The following is a 17,573-nucleotide window of genomic DNA, read 5'->3' on the forward strand; positions in this document are numbered from 1 at the left end:
TGCCCTATGGGTTGTGGGTCTCACCGCCCCCTGCCCAACCCCCCTGCACCCCATAGCACCCCATAGCGCCCCATAGCGCCCCCTAACCCCCCTGCACCCCATAGCGCCCCATAGCGCCCCATAGCGCCCCATAGCGCCCCCTAACCATCTCCCCACAGACATCGTTCACATCGCCCCCAACCCCCCTGCACCCCATAGCGCCCCATAGCGCCCCATAGCGCCCCCTAACCCCACTGAACCCCATATCGCCCCATAGCGCCCCATAGCGCCCCATATCGCCCCATAGCTGCCCCATAGCGCCCCATAGCGCCCCATAGCGCCCCACATCTCCCCACAGACATCGTTCACATCGCTCAGGACCGGCGCGTTTCTATGGGGCAGGACGGTCCCTAACCCCCCTGCACCCCATAGCGCCCCATAGCGCCCCATGGCGCCCCATAGCGCCCCATAGCGCCCCATAGCGCCCCCTAACCCCACTGCACCCCATAGCGCCCCATAGCGCCCCATAGCGCCCCATAGCGCCCCATAGCGCCCCATAGCGCCCCATAACGCCCCATAGCGCCCCATAGCGCCCCATAGCGCCCCATAGGGCCCCATAGCGCCCCATAGCGCCCCATAGCGCCCCATAGGGCCCCATAGCGCCCCATAGCGCCCCATAGCGCCCCATAGGGCCCCATAGCGCCCCATAACGCCCCATAGCGCCCCATAGCGCCCCATAGCGCCCCATAGCGCCCCCTAACCCCACTGAACCCCATTGAGCCCCATTGCATCCCCCCAACCCCCCTGCACCCCATAGCGCCCCATAGCACCCCATAGCGCCCCATAGCGCCCCATAGCGCCCCATAGCGCCCCCTAACCCCACTGAACCCCATAGCGCCCCATAGCGCCCCATAGCGCCCCATAGCGCCCCATAGCGCCCCATAGCGCCCCCTAACCCCCCTGCACCCCATAGCGCCCCATAGCGCCCCATAGCGCCCCCTAACCCCACTGAACCCCATTGAACCCCCTGCACCCCATAGCGCCCCATAGCGCCCCATAGCGCCCCATAGCGCCCCATAGCGCCTCATAGCGCCCCATAGCGCCCCATATCGCCCCATAGCGCCCCATAGCGCCCCATAGCGCCCCCTAACCCCACTGAACCCCATTGAACCCCCTGCACCCCATAGCGCCCCATAGCGCCCCATAGCGCCCCATAGCGCCCCCTAACCATCTCCCCACAGACATCGTTCACATCGCTCAGGACCGGCGCGTTTCTATGGGGCACGACGGGTCCTAACCCCACTGAACCCCATTGAACCCCCTGCACCCCATAGCGCCCCATAGCGCCCCATAGCGCCCCATAGCGCCCCATAGCGCCCCATAGCGCCCCACATCTCCCCACAGACATCGTTCACATCGCTCAGGACCGGCGCGTTTCTATGGGGCACGACGGGTCCTTGTATTTCTCCCACGCGCTGGTGACCGACACCCGCCCCGACTACATTTGTCACGCCCATTTCCTGGGGCCAAGGACCATCATCCAGAAGGAGCCGCTCGACCTTCGCGTGACCCCCAGTGAGTGCGACCCCCCCCCATTATAGACCCCCCCCCATTATAGACCCCCCCCATTATAGACCCCACCCCATAGGACCCATTGCTGCCCCATAGGATGGGCCCGACCCAATGGGAAACCCCATTAAAAGGCTGATCCCATTGAGGACCCTCCCCCACTAAAGGGTCCCCCCCCCCAAAAGAGTGGACCCCCCCATAAATAGACCCCCCCCCATTATAGGCGACCCCCCCCCATTAATAGACCCCCCCCCATTAATAGACCCCCCCCCATTATAGACCCCCCCCATTATAGACCCCCCCCCATTATAGGCGACCCCCCCCATTAATAGACCCCCCCCATTAATAGACCCCCCCATTATAGACCCCCCCCATTATAGACCCACCCCCATTATAGACCCCCCCCATTAATAGACCCCCACATTAATAGACCCCCCCCATTATAGACCCCCCCCATAAATAGCCCCCCCCCATTTATAGACCCCCCCCATTATAGACCCCCCCCCATTAATAGACCCCCCCCATAATAGACCCCCCCCATTATAGACCCCCCCCATAAATAGCCCCCACCCCAAAGGACCCATTGCTGCCCCATAGGATGGGCCCGACCCAATGGGAAACCCCATTAAGAGGGTCAAAAAGGGGGGGATCCCTTTGGGGGGGTCCTGGGGGTCTCTATTATATGGGTGGGGGTCTCTATTACATGGGTGGGGGTCTCTATTATATGGGTGGGGGGTCTTTATTATATGGGGCTATAGGGATGGGGGGGGATCCTTTTGGGGGGGTCTCTATTACATGGGTGGGGGTCTCTATTATATGGGGTGGGGGTCCCACCTGTATGGGGCTATAGAAGTGGGGGGGGGATCCCTTTGGGGGGGTCCTGGGGGTCTCTATTATATGGGTGGGGGTCCCACCTGTATGAGGCTATAGGGATGGAGGGGGGATCCCTTTAGGGGGGGTCCTGGGGGTCTCTATTATATGGGTGCGGGTCTCTATTATATGGGTGGGGGGTCTTTATTATATGGGGCTATAGGGATGGGGGGGATCCCTTTGGGGGGTCTCTATTACATGGGTGGGGGTCTCTATTACATGGGTGGGGGTCTCTATTATATGGGTGAGGGTCTCTATTACATGGGTGGGGGTCTCTATTATATGGGTGGGGGTCTCTATTACATGGGTGGGGGTCTCTATTATATGGGCGGGGGTCTCTATTATATGGGTGGGGGTCCCACCTGTATGGGGCTATAGAGGTGGGGGGGGGGATCCCTTTAGGGGGGGTCTGTGGGGGTCTCTGTTATATGGGGCTGGGGTCCCACCTGTATAGGGCTATAGAGATGGAGGGGGGATCCCTTTGGGGGGGTCCTGGGGGTCTCTATTATATGGGTGGGGGTCTCTATTATATGGGTGGGGGGTCTTTATTATATGGGGCTATAGGGATGGGGGGGGATCCCTTTGGGGGGGTCCTGGGGGTCTCTATTATATGGGTGGGGGTCTCTATTATATGGGTGGGGGGTCTTTATTATATGGGGCTATAGGGATGGGGGGGATCCCTTTGGGGGGGTCTCTATTATATGGGGTGGGGGTCTGTGTTATATGGGGTGGGGGTCCCACCTGTATGGGGCTATAGGGATGGGGGGGGATCCATTTGGGGGGGTCCTGGGGGTCTCTATTATATGGGTGGGGGTCTCTATTACATGGGTGGGGGTCTCTATTATATGGGTGGGGGTCCCACCTGTATGATGCTATAGGGATGGGGGGGGTTCCCTTTGGGGGGGTCCTGGGGGTCTCTATTATATGGGTGGGGGTCTCTATTATATGGGTGGGGGTCTCTATTATATGGGTGGGGGTCCCACCTGTATGGGGCTATAGGGATGGGGGGGGATCCCTTTGGGGGGGTCTGTATTACATGGGTGGGGGTCTCTATTATATGGGGTGGGGGTCTCTATTACATGGGTGGGGGTCTCTATTATATGGGTGGGGGTCTCTATTACATGGTGGGGGTCTCTATTACATGGGGGGGTCTCTATTATATGGGTGGGGGTCTCTATTACATGGGTGGGGGTCTCTATTATATGGGTGGGGGTCTCTATTATATGGGGCTATAGGGATGGGGGGGGATCCCTTTGGGGGGTCTCTATTATATGGGTGGGGGTCTCTATTACATGGGTGGGGGTCTCTATTATATGGGTGGGGGTCTCTATTACATGGGTGGGGGTCTCTATTAATTATATAGGTGGGGGTCTCCATTAATTATATGGGTGGGGGTCCCACCCGTGCCCCCCCCCCAGGTAACTCTGTCCAGTCCCGCCGCCCCCGGCTGCTGCTGCCCCGCGTCCCATTGAGCTCCACTATCGCCCTGAGGGGGGGCAGCGTCGTGTTGGAGTGCATCGCTGAGGGGCTGTGAGTGGGGGGGGGCTTCGATGGGGGGGGGGGTCCTGGTTGGGGGGGGGGGGGGGGGCGGGGGTCCTGGTTGGGGGGGGGCTTCGATGGGGGGGGGGTCTTGGTTTGGGGGGGGGTCCCAGGAGGGTGGGGGTGGGGTCCTGGTTGGGGGGGGGCGGGGGTCTTGGATGGGGGAGGGTCCGGGTTGGGGGGGGGGCGGGGGTCCTGGTTGCGGGGGGTCCTGGTTGGGGGGGGGTCTTGGTTTGGTTGGGGGTCCCAGGAGGGTGGGGGGGGGGCGGGGGTCTTGGATGGGGGGGGGGTTCGGTAGGGGGGGGGGGTCCGGGTTGGGGGAGGGGCGGGGGTCTTGGATGGGGGGGGTCCTGGTTGGGGGGGGGTCCCAGGAGGGGGGGGGGTCCCAGGAGGGGGGGGGGTCCCAGGAGGGGGGGGGGGGCTGGCTGGGGGGGGCCTGGTTGGGGGGGGTCTTGGTTTGGGGGGGGTCCCAGGAGGGGGGGGCCTGGTTGGGGGGGTCCTGGTTGGGGGGGGGCCTGGTTGGGGGGGGGGGCTGGTTGGGGGGGGGTCTTGGATGGGGGGGGTCCTGGTTGGGGGGGGTCCTAGTTGGGGGGGGGGGCTGGTTGGGGGGGGGTCTTGGATGGGGGGGGTCCTGGTTGGGGGGGGTCTTGGATGGGGGGGGGTCTTGGTAGGGGAGGGGTCTTGGTTTGGGGGGGGGTCCTGGTTGGGGGGGGGTCTTGGTTTGGGGGGGTTCCCAGGAGGGGGGGGGGGTCCGGGTTGGGGGGGGGTCCGGGTTGGGGGGGGTCTTGGTTTGGGGGGGGTCTTGGATGGGGGGGGTCTTGGTTTGGGGGGGCCGGGTTGGGGGGGGTCTTGGATGGGGGGGCTGGGGGGGGGGGGGGGTCTTGGATGGGGGGGGGTCCCAGGAGGGTGGGGGGGGGGCGGGGGTCTTGGATGGGGGAGGGTCCGGGTTGGGGGGGGGGCGGGGGGCCTGGTTGGGGGGGGGTCTTGGTTTGGGGGGGGTCTTGGTTTGGGGGGGGTCTTGGATGGGGGGGGGTCCTGGTTGGGGGAGGGTCTTGGTGGGGGGGGGTCCTGGTTGGGGGGGGTCTTGGTTTGGGGGGGGGGTCTTGGTTTGGGGGGGGTTCAAGGAGGGGGGGGGGCCGGGTTGGGGGGGGTCCCAGGAGGGGGGGTCCCAGGAGGGGGGTGGTCCTGGTTGGGGGGGGGTCTTGGTTTGGGGGGGGGTCTTGGTTTGGGGGGGGTCCCAGGAGGGGGGGGGGGGCGGGGGTCTTGGATGAGGGGGGGTCTTGGTTTGGGGGGGGTCCCAGGAGGGGGGAGGGGTCCGGGTTGGGGGGGTCCTGGTTCGGGGGGGTCTTGGTAGGGGGGGTCCCAGGAGGGGGGGGCCGGGGGTCTTGGATGGGGGGGGGTCTTGGTAGGGGGGGGGTCTTGGATGGGGGGGGGGTCCCAGGAGGGTGGGAGGGGGGAGAGGGTCTTGGTTGGGGGGGGTCCTGGTTGGGGGGGGGCCTGGTTGGGGGGGGGTCTTGGTAGGGGAGGGGTCCCAGGAGGGGGGGGGGGGGCTGGTTGGGGGGGGGTCTTGGATGGGGGGGGTCCTGGTTGGGGGGGGTCTTGGATGGGGGGGGGTCTTGGTTTGGGGGGGTCTTGGTAGGGGGGGGGTCTTGGATGGGGGGGTTCCCAGGAGGGTGGGGGGGGGGCGGGGGTCTTGGATGGGGGGGGGTCTCGGTTTGGGGGGGGGTCTTGGATGGGGGGGGTCTTGGTTTGGGGGGGGTCTTGGTAGGGGAGGGGTCCCAGGAGGGTGGGGGGGGGGCGGGGGTCTTGGATGGGGGGGGGGTCCAGGTTGGGGGAGGGTCTTGGTGGGGGCTCTATAGGACTCTGTAGGGTCCATATAGGGCTCTATAGGCTCCATATAGGGCTCTATAGGACTCCATAGGGTCCGTATAGGGTCCATATAGGGCTCCATAGGGCTCTATAGGGCTCTATAGGCTCCATATAGGGCTGCATAGGGCTCCATAGGGTCCATATAGGGTCCATATAGGGCTCCATAGGGCTCTATAGGGTCCATATAGGGCTCTATCGGCTCCATATAGGGCTCCATAGGGTCCATAGGGCTCCATAGGGCTCTATAGGGTCCATAGGGCTCCATAGGACTCTATAGGACTCCATAGGGCTCTATAGGCTCCATATAGGGCTCCATAGGGCTCCATAGGGCTCTATAGGCTCCATATAGGGCTCCATAGGGCTCTATAGGCTCTATAGGGCTCTATAGGCTCCATAGGGCTCTATAGGGCTCCATAGGGTCCCTATAGGGCTCTATATGTCCCGGTGCCCCCCCAGCCCCACGCCGTGGGTCCGATGGCGGCGGTTGAACGGGCCCCTCCCCCCCCGGGCGGCGCTGGAGAACTTCAATAAGACGCTGCGGCTCCAGGGGGTCACGGAGGGAGATGATGGAGAATATGAGTGTGTGGCTGAGAACGGGAGGGGGGCGGCCAGCGCCACGCACAGCGTCAGCGTGGAGGGTGAGTATGGGGGGTATGGGGGGTATGGGGGGGTATGGGGGGCTATGGGGTCTATGGGGTGGGATTGGGGTCAGTGGGGGGCTATGGGGGGTCTATGGGGTCTATGGGGTCTATGGGGGGTCTATGGGGTCTATGGGGGGATATGGGGGGCTATGGGGGTCTATGGGGTCTATGGGGGGTCTATGGGGTCTATGGGGTCTATGGGGGCTATGGGGTCTATGGGGTCAATGGGGTCAATGGGGGGATATGGGGGGGTATGGGGTCTATGGGGTCTATGGGGGCAATGGGGGGCTATGGGGTCTATGGGGGGATATGGGGTCTGTGGGGTCTATGGGGCGGCCAGGGCCACACACAGCGTCAGCGTGGAGGGTGAGTATGGGGGTCTATGGGGGCTATGGGGTCTATGGGGTCAGTGGGGTCAGTGGGGAGGGTATGGGGGGTATAGGGGGCTATGGGGGGATATGGGGGGGTATGGGGGGGATATGGGGGGATATGGGGTCAGTGGGGGGATATGGGGGGATATGGGGGGATATGGGGGGATATGGGGGGATATGGGGGGGTATGGGGGGTATGGGGGGATATGGGGGGATATGGGGGGATATGGGGGGCTATGGGGGGATATAGGGGGATATGGGGGGGTATGGGGGGCTATGGGGGGGATATGGGGGGCTATGGGGTGGGATTGGGGTCTATAGGGTGGGATTGGGGTCTATGGGGGGATATGGGGGGCTATGGGGTGGGGTGGGGATCAGTGGGGTGGAGTTGGGGTCTATGGGGTGGGGTTGGGGTCTATGGGGTCAATGGGGGGATATGGGGTCTATGGGATGAGGTTGGGGTCTATGGGGTCAATGGGGTGGGATTGGGGTCTGTGGGGGATCTATGGGGTCTATGGGGGGATATGGGGTCTATGGGGTCTATGGGGTCTATGGGGTCTATGGGGTCTATGGGGTCTATGGGGGGCTATGGGGTCAGTGGGGGGCTATGGGGGGATATGGGGTCTATGGGGTCTATGGGGGGCTATGGGGGGGTATGGGGGGATATGGGGGGATATGGGGGGATATGGGGGTCTATGGGGGGATATGGGGGGCTATGGGGGGCTATGGGGGGATATGGGGGGCTATGGGGTCTATGGGGTCTATGGGGGGATATGGGGGGGTATGGGGGGCAGTGGGGGCTATGGGGGGCTATGGAGTCTATGGGGGGCTATGGGGGGGTATGGGGTCTATGGGGGTCTATGGGGTGGGATTGGGGTCTATGGGGGGCTATGGGGGGGTATGGGGTCTATGGGGTCTATGGGGTGGGGTTGGGATCAGTGGGGTGGGGTTGGGGTCTATGGGGGCAATGGGGGGGTATGGGGGATATGGGGGTCTATGGGGTCTATGGGGTCTATGGGGTGGGATTGGGGTCAGTGGGGGGATATGGGGGGATATGGGGGTCAATGGGGGGCTATGGGGGGATATGGGGGGTATGGGGGTCTATGGGGCGGCCAGGGCCACACACAGCGTCAGCGTGGAGGGTACGTGGGGGATATGGGGGGGTATGGGGGGTCAATGGGGGGATATGGGGGGCTAAGGGGGGATATGGGGGGGTATGGGGGGGTATGGGGGTCTATGGGGTCTATGGGGTCAGTGGGGAGGGTATGGGGTCTATGGGGTCTATGGGGTCTATGGGGGGATATGGTGTCTATGGGGTGGGGTTGGGGTCTATGGGGTGAGGTTGGGGTCTATGGGGTCTATGGGGGGGGGTATGGGGGGTATGGGGTCTATGGGGTCTATGGGGGGCTATGGGGTGGGATTGGGGTCAGTGGGGGGATATGGGGGGGATATGGGGTCTATGGGGTCTATGGGGTCTATGGGGTCAGTGGGGTCAGTGGGGTCAGTGGGGAGGGTATGGGGGGGTCTATGGGGTCTATGGGGGGATATGGGGGGATATGGGGTCTATGGGGTGGGGTTGGGGTCTATGGGGTGGGGTTGGGGTCTATGGGGTGGGGTTGGGATCAATGGGGTGGGGTTGGGGTCTATGGGGGGCTATGGGGGGATATGGGGGGATATGGGGGGGTATGGGGGGAGATGGGGGGGTATGGGGGATATGGGGGCAATGGGGTGGGAGGGGGGTCTATGGGGTCTATGGGGTCAGTGGGGTCAGTGGGGAGGGTATGGGGGGCTATGGGGGGATATGGGGGGGTATGGGGGTTATGGGGGTCTATGGGGTCAGTGGGGTCAGTGGGGAGGGTATGGGGGGTCTATGGGGGGGTCTATGGGGGGATATGGGGGGATATGGGGGGCTATGGGGTCTATGGGGGGCTATGGGGGACTATGGGGTCAATGGGGTGGGATTGGGGGCTATGGGGTGAGGTTGGGGTCTATGGGGGTCAATGGGATGAGGTTGGGGTCTATGGGGTCTATGGGGGGTCTATGGGGTCTATGGGGTCTATGGGGGGGGCTATGGGGTCTATGGGGGGCTATGGGGGGATATGGGGGGGTATGGGGGGGTATGGGGGGGTATGGGGGGATATGGGGGGGTATGGGGGGGATATGGGGGGATATGGGGGGATATGGGGGGATATGGGGGGGATATGGGGTCTATGGGGGGATATGGGGGGTATGGGGCGGCCAGCGCCACGCACAGCGTCAGCGTGGAGGGTGAGTATGGGGGCAATGGGGGGATATGGGGGGATATGGGGGGCTATGGGGTCTATGGGGTGGGGTTGGGGTCAGTGGGGTGGAGTTGGGGTCTATGGGGTGGGATTGGGGTCAATGGGATGAGGTTGGGGTCTATGGGGTGGGGTTGGGGTCTATGGGGTCTATGGGGTCAATGGGGGGGTATGGGGGGTCTATGGGGTCTATGGGGTCTATGGGGTCTATGGGGTCTATGGGGTGAGGTTGGGGTCTATGGGGGTCAATGGGATGAGGTTGGGGTCTATGGGGTCTATGGGGGGTCTATGGGGTCTATGGGGTCTGTGGGGTCTATGGGGGGTCTATGGGGTCTATGGGGTCTATGGGGGATATGGGGGGCTATGGGGGGCTATGGGGGGATATGGGGGGGATATGGGGGGATATGGGGGGATATGGGGGGTATGGGGGGGCTATGGGGGGATATGGGGGGATATGGGGGGATATGGGGTCTATGGGGTGGGATTGGGGGCTATGGGGGGATATGGGGTCTATGGGGTCAATGGGGTCTATGGGGGGATATGGGGGGATATGGGGGGATATGGGGGGTCTATGGGGTCTATGGGGTGGGATTGGGGTCAGTGGGGGGATATGGGGGTCAATGGGGGGCTATGGGGGGATATGGGGTCTATGGGGTGGGGTTGGGGTCTATGGGGTGAGGTTGGGGTCTATGGGGTCTATGGGGGGGGTTGGGGGGGTATGGGGGGCTATGGGGGTCAATGGGGGGATATAGGGGGATATAGGGGGGATATGGGGGGATATGGGGGGGTATGGGGGGATATGGGGGGTCTATGGGGTCTATGGGGAGATATGGGGTGGGATTGGGGTCAGTGGGGGGATATGGGGAGGGTATGGGGGGTCTATGGGGTCTATGGGGTCTATGGGGTCTATGGGGTCAGTGGGGTCAGTGGGGAGGGTATGGGGGGTCTATGGAGTCTATGGGGGGATATGGGGTCTATGGGGGGGTATGGGGGGATATGGGGTCTATGGGATGAGGTTGGGGTCTATGGGGTCTATGGGGGGGGGTATGGGGGGTATGGGGGGCTATGGGGGTCAATGGGGGGATATAGGGGGATATAGGGGGGGTATGGGGGGATATGGGGGGATATGGGGGGGTATGGGGGGATATGGGGGGGGTATGGGGTCTATGGGGTCTATGGGGGGGTATGGGGGGGTATGGGGGATATGGGGGATATGGGGGGTATGGGGGGATATGGGGGATATGGGGGGGATATGGGGGGGGATATGGGGGGATATGGGGGGGATATGGGGGGATATGGGGGGGTATGGGGGGTATGGGGGGATATGGGGGGATATGGGGGTTTATGGGGGGATATGGGGGGTATGGGGGGATATGGGGGGATATGGGGGGATATGGGGGGATATGGGGGTCTATGGGGTCTATGGGGGGATATGGGGGGGATATGGGGGGGTATGGGGGGATATGGGGGATATGGGGGGATATGGGGGGGATATGGGGGGATATGGGGGGATATGGGGGATATGGGGGGATATGGGGGGGTCTATGGGGGGATATGAGGGGATATGGGGGGATATGGGGTCTATGGGGGGATATGGGGTCTATGGGGTCTATGGGGGGGTATGGGGTGGGATTGGGGTCAGTGGGGGGATATGGGGGGGTATGGGGTCTATGGGGTGGGGTTGGGGTCTATGGGGTGGGGTTGGGGTCTATGGGGTGAGGTTGGAGTCTATGGGGTGGGGTTGGGGTCTATGGGGTCAGTGGGGTCAGTGGGGAGTCTATGGGGGGATATGGGGGGATATGGGGTCTATGGGGTCTATGGGGTCAATGGGGGGGTATGGGGGGTCTATGGGGTCTATGGGGGGATATGGGGGGATATGGGGGGGATATGGGGGGATATGGGGGGCTATGGGGTCTATGGGGTCTATGGGGTGGGGTTGGGGTCTATGGGGGGTCTATGGGGTCTATGGGGTCAGTGGGGTCAGTGGGGAGAGTATGGGGGGTCTATGGGGTCTATGGGGGGATATGGGGTCTATGGGGGGCTATGGGGGGATATGGGGTCTATGGGGTGGGGTTGGGGTCTATGGGGTGAGGTTGGGGGCTATGGGGGGATATGGGGGGCTATGGGGGGGTATGGGGGGATATGGGGGGATATGGGGGGATATGGGGGGGATATGGGGGGATATGGGGGGATATGGGGGGGTATGGGGGGATATGGGGGGGCTATGGGGGGATATAGGGGGTTATGGGGGGGTATGGGGGGGATATGGGGGGATATGGGGGGATATGGGGGGGATATGGGGGGATATAGGGGGATATGGGGGGATATGGGGGGGATATGGGGGGTATGGGGGGTCTATGGGGTCTATGGGGAGATATGGGGTGGGATTGGGGTCAGTGGGGGGATATGGGGTCTATGGGGGTCTATGGGGTCTATGGGGTGGGGTTGGGGTCTATGGGGGTCAATGGGATGAGGTTGGGGTCTATGGGGGGATATGGGGGGCTATGGGGGGATATGGGGGGATATGGGGGGATATGGGGTCTATGGGGTGGGGTTAGGGTCTATGGGGTGGGGTTGGGGTCTAGGGGGGGCTATGGGGGGATATGGGGTCTATGGGGTCAATGGGGTCAATGGGGGGATATGGAGTCTATGGGGTCTATGGGGGGGTATGGGGGGTATGGGGGGCTATGGGGGGCACTGGGGTGGGATTGGGGTCTATGGGGTGGGATTGGGGTCTATGGGGGGGTATGGGGGGCTATGGGGGGATATGGGGTGGTATGGGGCGGCCAGGGCCACACACAGCGTCAGCGTGGAGGGTGAGTATGGGGGATATGGGGTCTATGGGGTCTATGGGGTCTATGGGGGGATATGGGGGTATATGGGGGGATATGGGGGGATATGGGGTCTATGGGGTCTATGGGGTCTATGGGGTCTATGGGGCGGCCAGGGGGACACACAGCGTCACTGTGGAGGGTACATGGGGTCTATGGGGGCAATGGGGGGCTATGGGGTCTATGGGGTCAATGGGATGAGGTTGGGGTCTATGGGGTCAATGGGGTGGGATTGGGGTCAATGGGATGAGGTTGGGGTCTATGGGGTGGGGTTGGGGTCTATGGGGTCTATGGGGTGGGGTTGGGGTCTATGGGGTGAGGTTGGGGTCTATGGGGTGGGGTTGGGGTCTATGGGGTCTATGGGGTCTATGGGGCGGCCAGGGCCACACACAGCGTCAGCGTGGAGGGTGAGTATGGGGGTCTATGGGGGCTATGGGGTCTATGGGGTCTATGGGGTCTATGGGGGGATATGGGGTCTATGGGGGGATATGGGGGGATATGGGGGGATATGGGGTCTATGGGGTCTATGGAGTCTATGGGGTCTATGGGGTCTATGGGGTCTATGGGGGGCTATGGGGGGGTATGGGGGGATATGGGGGGGTATGGGGTGGCCAGGGGCACACACAGCGTCACTGTGGAGGGTATGTGGGGTCTATGGGGGGATATGGGGGTCTATGGGGTCTATGGGGTCTATGGGGTCTATGGGGTCTATGGGGTCTATGGGGTGGGGTTGGGGTCTATGGGGTCTATGGGGTCTATGGGGGGATATGGGGGATCTATGGGGTCTATGGGGGGCTATGGGGGGATATGGGGTCTATGGGGTGGGGTTGGGGTCAATGGGATGAGGTTGGGGTCTATGGGGTGGGGTTGGGATGAATGGGGTGGAGTTGGGGTCTATGGGGTCTATGGGGTCAGTGGGGTGGGATTGGGGTCAATGGGATGAGGTTGGGGCCTATGGGGTGGGGTTGGGGTCTATGGGGTGGGATTGCGGTCTATGGGGGGGGCTATGGGGGGATATGGGGTCTATGGGGTCTATGGGGGGGTATGGGGGTCTATGGGGGGATATGGGGGGATATGGGGGGTATGGGGGGCTATGGGGGGGTATGGGGGTCTATGGGGTCAGTGGGGTCAGTGGGGAGGGTATGGGGGGGTCTATGGGGTCTATGGGGGGATATGGGGGGATATGGGGTCTATGGGGTGGGGTTGGGGTCAATGGGATGAGGTTGGGGTCTATGGGGTGGGGTTGGGGTCTATGGGGTCTATGGGGGGGGTATGGGGGGTATGGGGGGCTATGGGGGGCTATGGGGGGCTATGGGGTCTATGGGGGCAATGGGGTCAGTGGGGAGGGTATGGGGGGTCTATGGGGTCTATGGGGTCAATGGGGGGGTATGGGGGTCTATGGGGCGGCCAGGGCCACACACAGCGTCACTGTGGAGGGTACGTGGGGTCTATGGGGGGATATGGGGTCTATGGGGGGTCTATGGGGTCTATGGGGGGTCTATGGGGTCTATGGGGTCTATGGGGTCTATGGGGTCTATGGGGTCAGGGGGGGGTATGGGGGTCTATGGGGTGAGGTTGGGGTCTAGGGGGGAATATGGGGGGATATGGGGGTCTATGGGGTCTATGGGGGTCAATGGGGGGCTATGGGGGGATATGGGGTGGGGTTGGGGTCTATGGGGTCTATGGGGTCAATGGGGTGGGATTGGGGTCTATGGGGTGAGGTTGGGGTCTATGGGGTGGGATGGGGGTCAATGGGGTGGGATGGGGGTCAATGGGGTCAGTGGGGTGGGATGGGGGTCAATGGGGTCAATGGGGTGGGATGGGGGTCAATGGGGTCAATGGGGTGGGGTTGGGGTCAGTGGGGTCAATGGGGTGGGATGGGGATCAATGGGGTCTATGGGGTGGGATGGGGGTCAATGGGGTCAATGGGGTGGGATGGGGGTCAATGGGGTGGGATGGAGATCAATGGGGTCAATGGGGTGGGATGGGGATCAATGGGGTCAGTGGGGTGGGATGGGGATCAATGGGGTCTATGGGGTGGGATGGGGGTCAATGGGGTCTATGGGGTGGGATGGGGGTCAATGGGGTCAATGGGGTGGGATGGGGGTCAATGGGGTCAATGGGGTGGGATGGGGATCAATGGGGTCAGTGGGGTGGGATACCTATGGGGTATATGGGGGTCCCTATGGGGTTATGGGGGGGTTATGGGGTCCCTATGGGGATATGGGGGGGTTATGGGGTCCCTATGGGGATATGGGGGGTTATGGGGTCCCTATGGGGTTATGGGGGGGTTATGGGGTCCCTATGGGGATATGGGGGGTTATGGGGTCCCTATGGGGTTATGGGATGGTTATGGGGTCCCTATGGGGATATGGGGGTCCCTATGGGGTCCATGTGGGTCCCTGACCCCCCCCTGCCCCATAGCTGCCCCATATTGGGTGCGGAAGCCGCAGAGTGGGGTTTATGGGCCGGGGGAGACGGCGAAGCTGGACTGTGAGGTGGGGGGGAAACCACGACCCCAAATCCAATGGAGCATCAATGGGGTCCCCATAGAAGGTGAGTTGGGGGGGGGGTTTAGGGGGTCTATGGGGGGTTATGGGGTCCCTATGGGGATATGGGGGGGTTATGGGGTCCCTATGGGGGTATGGGGGGGTTATGGGGTCCCTATGGGGATATGGGGGGGTTATGGGGTCCCTATGGGGATATGGGGGGGTTATGGGGTCCCTATGGGGATATGGGGGTCCCTATGGGGTTATGGGGTGTTTATGGGGTCCCTATGGGGATATGGGGGGGTTATGGGGTCCCTATGGGGATATGGGGGTCCCTATGGGGTTATGGGGGGGTTATGGGGTCCCTATGGGGATATGGGGGTCCCTATGGGGTTATGGGGGGGTTATGGGGTCCCTATGGGGATATGGGGGTCCCTATGGGGTTATGGGGGGGTTATGGGGTCCCTATGGGGATATGGGGCTTTATGGGGATCCCTATGGGGATATGGGGGGGTTATGGGGTCCCTATGGGGTTATGGGGTTTTTATGGGGTCCCTATGGGGATATGGGGGGGGGTTATGGGGTCCCTATGGGGATATGGGGGGGTTATGGGGTCCCTATGGGGATGTGGGGGGGTTATGGGGTCCCTATGGGGATATGGGGGGGTTATGGGGTCCCTATGGGGATATGGGGGGGTTATGGGGTCTCTATGGGGATATGGGGGGGTTATGGGGTCCCTATGGGGATATGGGGAGGTTATGGGGTACCTATGGGGTATATGGGGGTCCCTATGGGGATATGGGGGGGTTATGGGGTACCTATGGGGTATATGGGGGTCCCTATGGGGTTATGGGGGGGTTATGGGGTCCCTATGGGGTTATGGGGGGGTTATGGGGATCCCTATGGGGTATATGGGGGTCCCTATGGGGTTATGGGGGGGTTATGGGGTCCCTATGGGGTATATGGGGGTCCCTATGGGGATATGGGGGGTTATGGGGTCCCTATGGGGTTATGGGAGGGTTATGGGGTCCCTATGGGGTATATGGGGGGGTTATGGGGTCCCTATGGGGTTATGGGAGGGTTATGGGGTCTCTATGGGGATATGGGGGGGTTATGGGGATCCCTATGGGGATATGGGGAGGTTATGGGGTCCCTATGGAAATATGGGATCCCTATGGGGTTATAGGGTCCCTGGGGGGATATGGGGGGGTTATGGGGGTCCCTATGGGGTTATGGGGGGGTTAGGGGGTACCTATGGGGTATATGGGGTCCCTATGGGGATATGGGGTGTTTATGGGGTCCCTATGGGGATATGGGGGGGTTATGGGGTCCCTATGGGGTTATGGGGGGTTATGGGGTCCCTATGGGGATATGGGGGGGTTATGGGGTCCCTATGGGGATATGGGGGGGGTTATGGGGTCCCTATGGGGATATGGGGGGGTTATGGGGTCCTTATGGGGATATGGGGGTCCCTATGGGGATATGGGGGGGTTATGGGGTATATGGGGGTCCCTATGGGGATATGGGGCTTTATGGGGATCCCTATGGGGTTATGGGGTGTTTATGGGGTCCCTATGGGGGTATATGGGAGGGTTATGGGGTCTCTATGGGGATATGGGGAGGTTATGGGGTCCCTATGGAAATATGGGATCCCTATGGGGTTATAGGGTCCCTGGGGGGATATGGGGGGGTTATGGGGGTCCCTATGGGGTTATTGGGGGGTTAGGGGGTACCTATGGGGTATATGGGGTCCCTATGGGGATATGGGGGGGTTATGGGGTCCCTATGGGGATATGGGGGGGTTATGGGGTCCCTATGGGGATATGGGGATCCCTATGGGGTTATGGGGGGGGGTTATGGGGTCCCTATGGGGATATGGGGGGGTTATGGGGTACCTATGGGGATATGGGGAGGTTATGGGGTCCCTATGGGGATATGGGGGGGTTAGGGGGTACCTATGGGGTATATGGGGGTCCCTATGGGGTTATGGGGGGGTTATGGGGGTCCCTATGGGGATATGGGGGGGTTATGGGGTCCCTATGGGGTATATGGGGGTCCCTATGGGGATATGGGGGGGTTATGGGGTCTCTATGGGGATATGGGGCTTTATGGGGTCCCTATGGGGTTATGGGGGGGTTATGGGGTCCCTATGGGGATATGGGGGGGTTATGGGGTACTTATGGGGTATATGGGGGTCCCTATTGGGTTATGGGGGGGGTTATGGGGTCCCTATGGGGATATGGGGGGGTTATGGGGTCCCTATGGGGTTATGGGGGGGTTATGGGGTCCCTATGGGGTATATGGGGGGGTTAGGGGGTACCTATGGGGATATGGGGGGGTTATGGGGATCCCTATGGGGTATATGGGGGTCCCTATGGGGTTATGGGGGGGTTAGGGGGATCCCTATGGGGTATATGGGGGTCCCTATGGGGATATGGGGGGTTATGGGGGTCCCTATGGGGATATGGGGGGGTTATGGGGTACCTGTGGGGTATATGGGGGTCCCTGTGGGGTTATGGGGTCCCTATGGGGTTATGGGGTCCCTATGGGGGTCCCTATGGGGTTATGGGGGGGTTATGGGGATCCCTATGGGGTTATGGGGGGGTTATGGGGATCCCTATGGGGATATGGGGGGGTTATGGGGTCCTTATGGGGATATGGGGGGGTTATGGGGTACCTATGGGGTTATGGGGGGGTTATGGGGTCCCTATGGGGATATGGGGGGGTTATGGGGTACCTATGGGGATATGGGGGGGGTTATGGGGTCCCTATGGGGATATGGGGGGGTTAGGGGGTACCTATGGGGTATATGGGGGTCCCTATGGGGATATGGAGGGGGGAGATTGGGGTCTTTGGGGGGGCTCCCTATGGGGGGTCCCTATGGGGGGTCCTTACGGGGTATATGGGGGCATTTTGGGGTCCCTATGGGGTATATGGAGGGGCAAATTGGGGTCTTGGGGGGGAGGGTTGGGGGTCCCTATGGGGTCCCCTATTGGGGTCCCTGTGGGGATATAGGGGGGGAAATTGGGGTCTTGGGGGGGGGGTTGGGGTTGGGGGTCCCTATGGGGTATTTGGGGTCCAGGTGGGGATATAGGGGGGGGGGATTGGGGTCTCTGGGGGGGGGGGGTCCCTATGG

The 17,573-nt window shown here is 62.2% G+C and overlaps 1 protein-coding gene across 1 annotated transcript in view; it reads left to right on the forward strand.

The window, feature by feature from the left end:
- LOC146751147 (neuronal-glial cell adhesion molecule-like) overlaps positions 1-17,573 on the forward strand; it is a gene marked incomplete at its 3' end in the record, with an annotated part of 65,157 nt that overhangs the window by 21,127 nt on the left and 26,457 nt on the right. The window contains 4 exon segments of the mRNA XM_085535483.1: positions 1,384-1,554; positions 3,837-3,948; positions 6,283-6,464; positions 14,373-14,504. Of these exon segments, the coding sequence (XP_085391609.1) occupies positions 1,384-1,554; positions 3,837-3,948; positions 6,283-6,464; positions 14,373-14,504 (597 nt within the window).

This window comes from Coturnix japonica, unplaced genomic scaffold (assembly GCF_054131305.1).
Source record: "Coturnix japonica strain WE unplaced genomic scaffold, WE-NBRP24 Scf125, whole genome shotgun sequence".
In the NCBI taxonomy this organism is placed as follows: domain Eukaryota; kingdom Metazoa; phylum Chordata; class Aves; order Galliformes; family Phasianidae; genus Coturnix; species Coturnix japonica.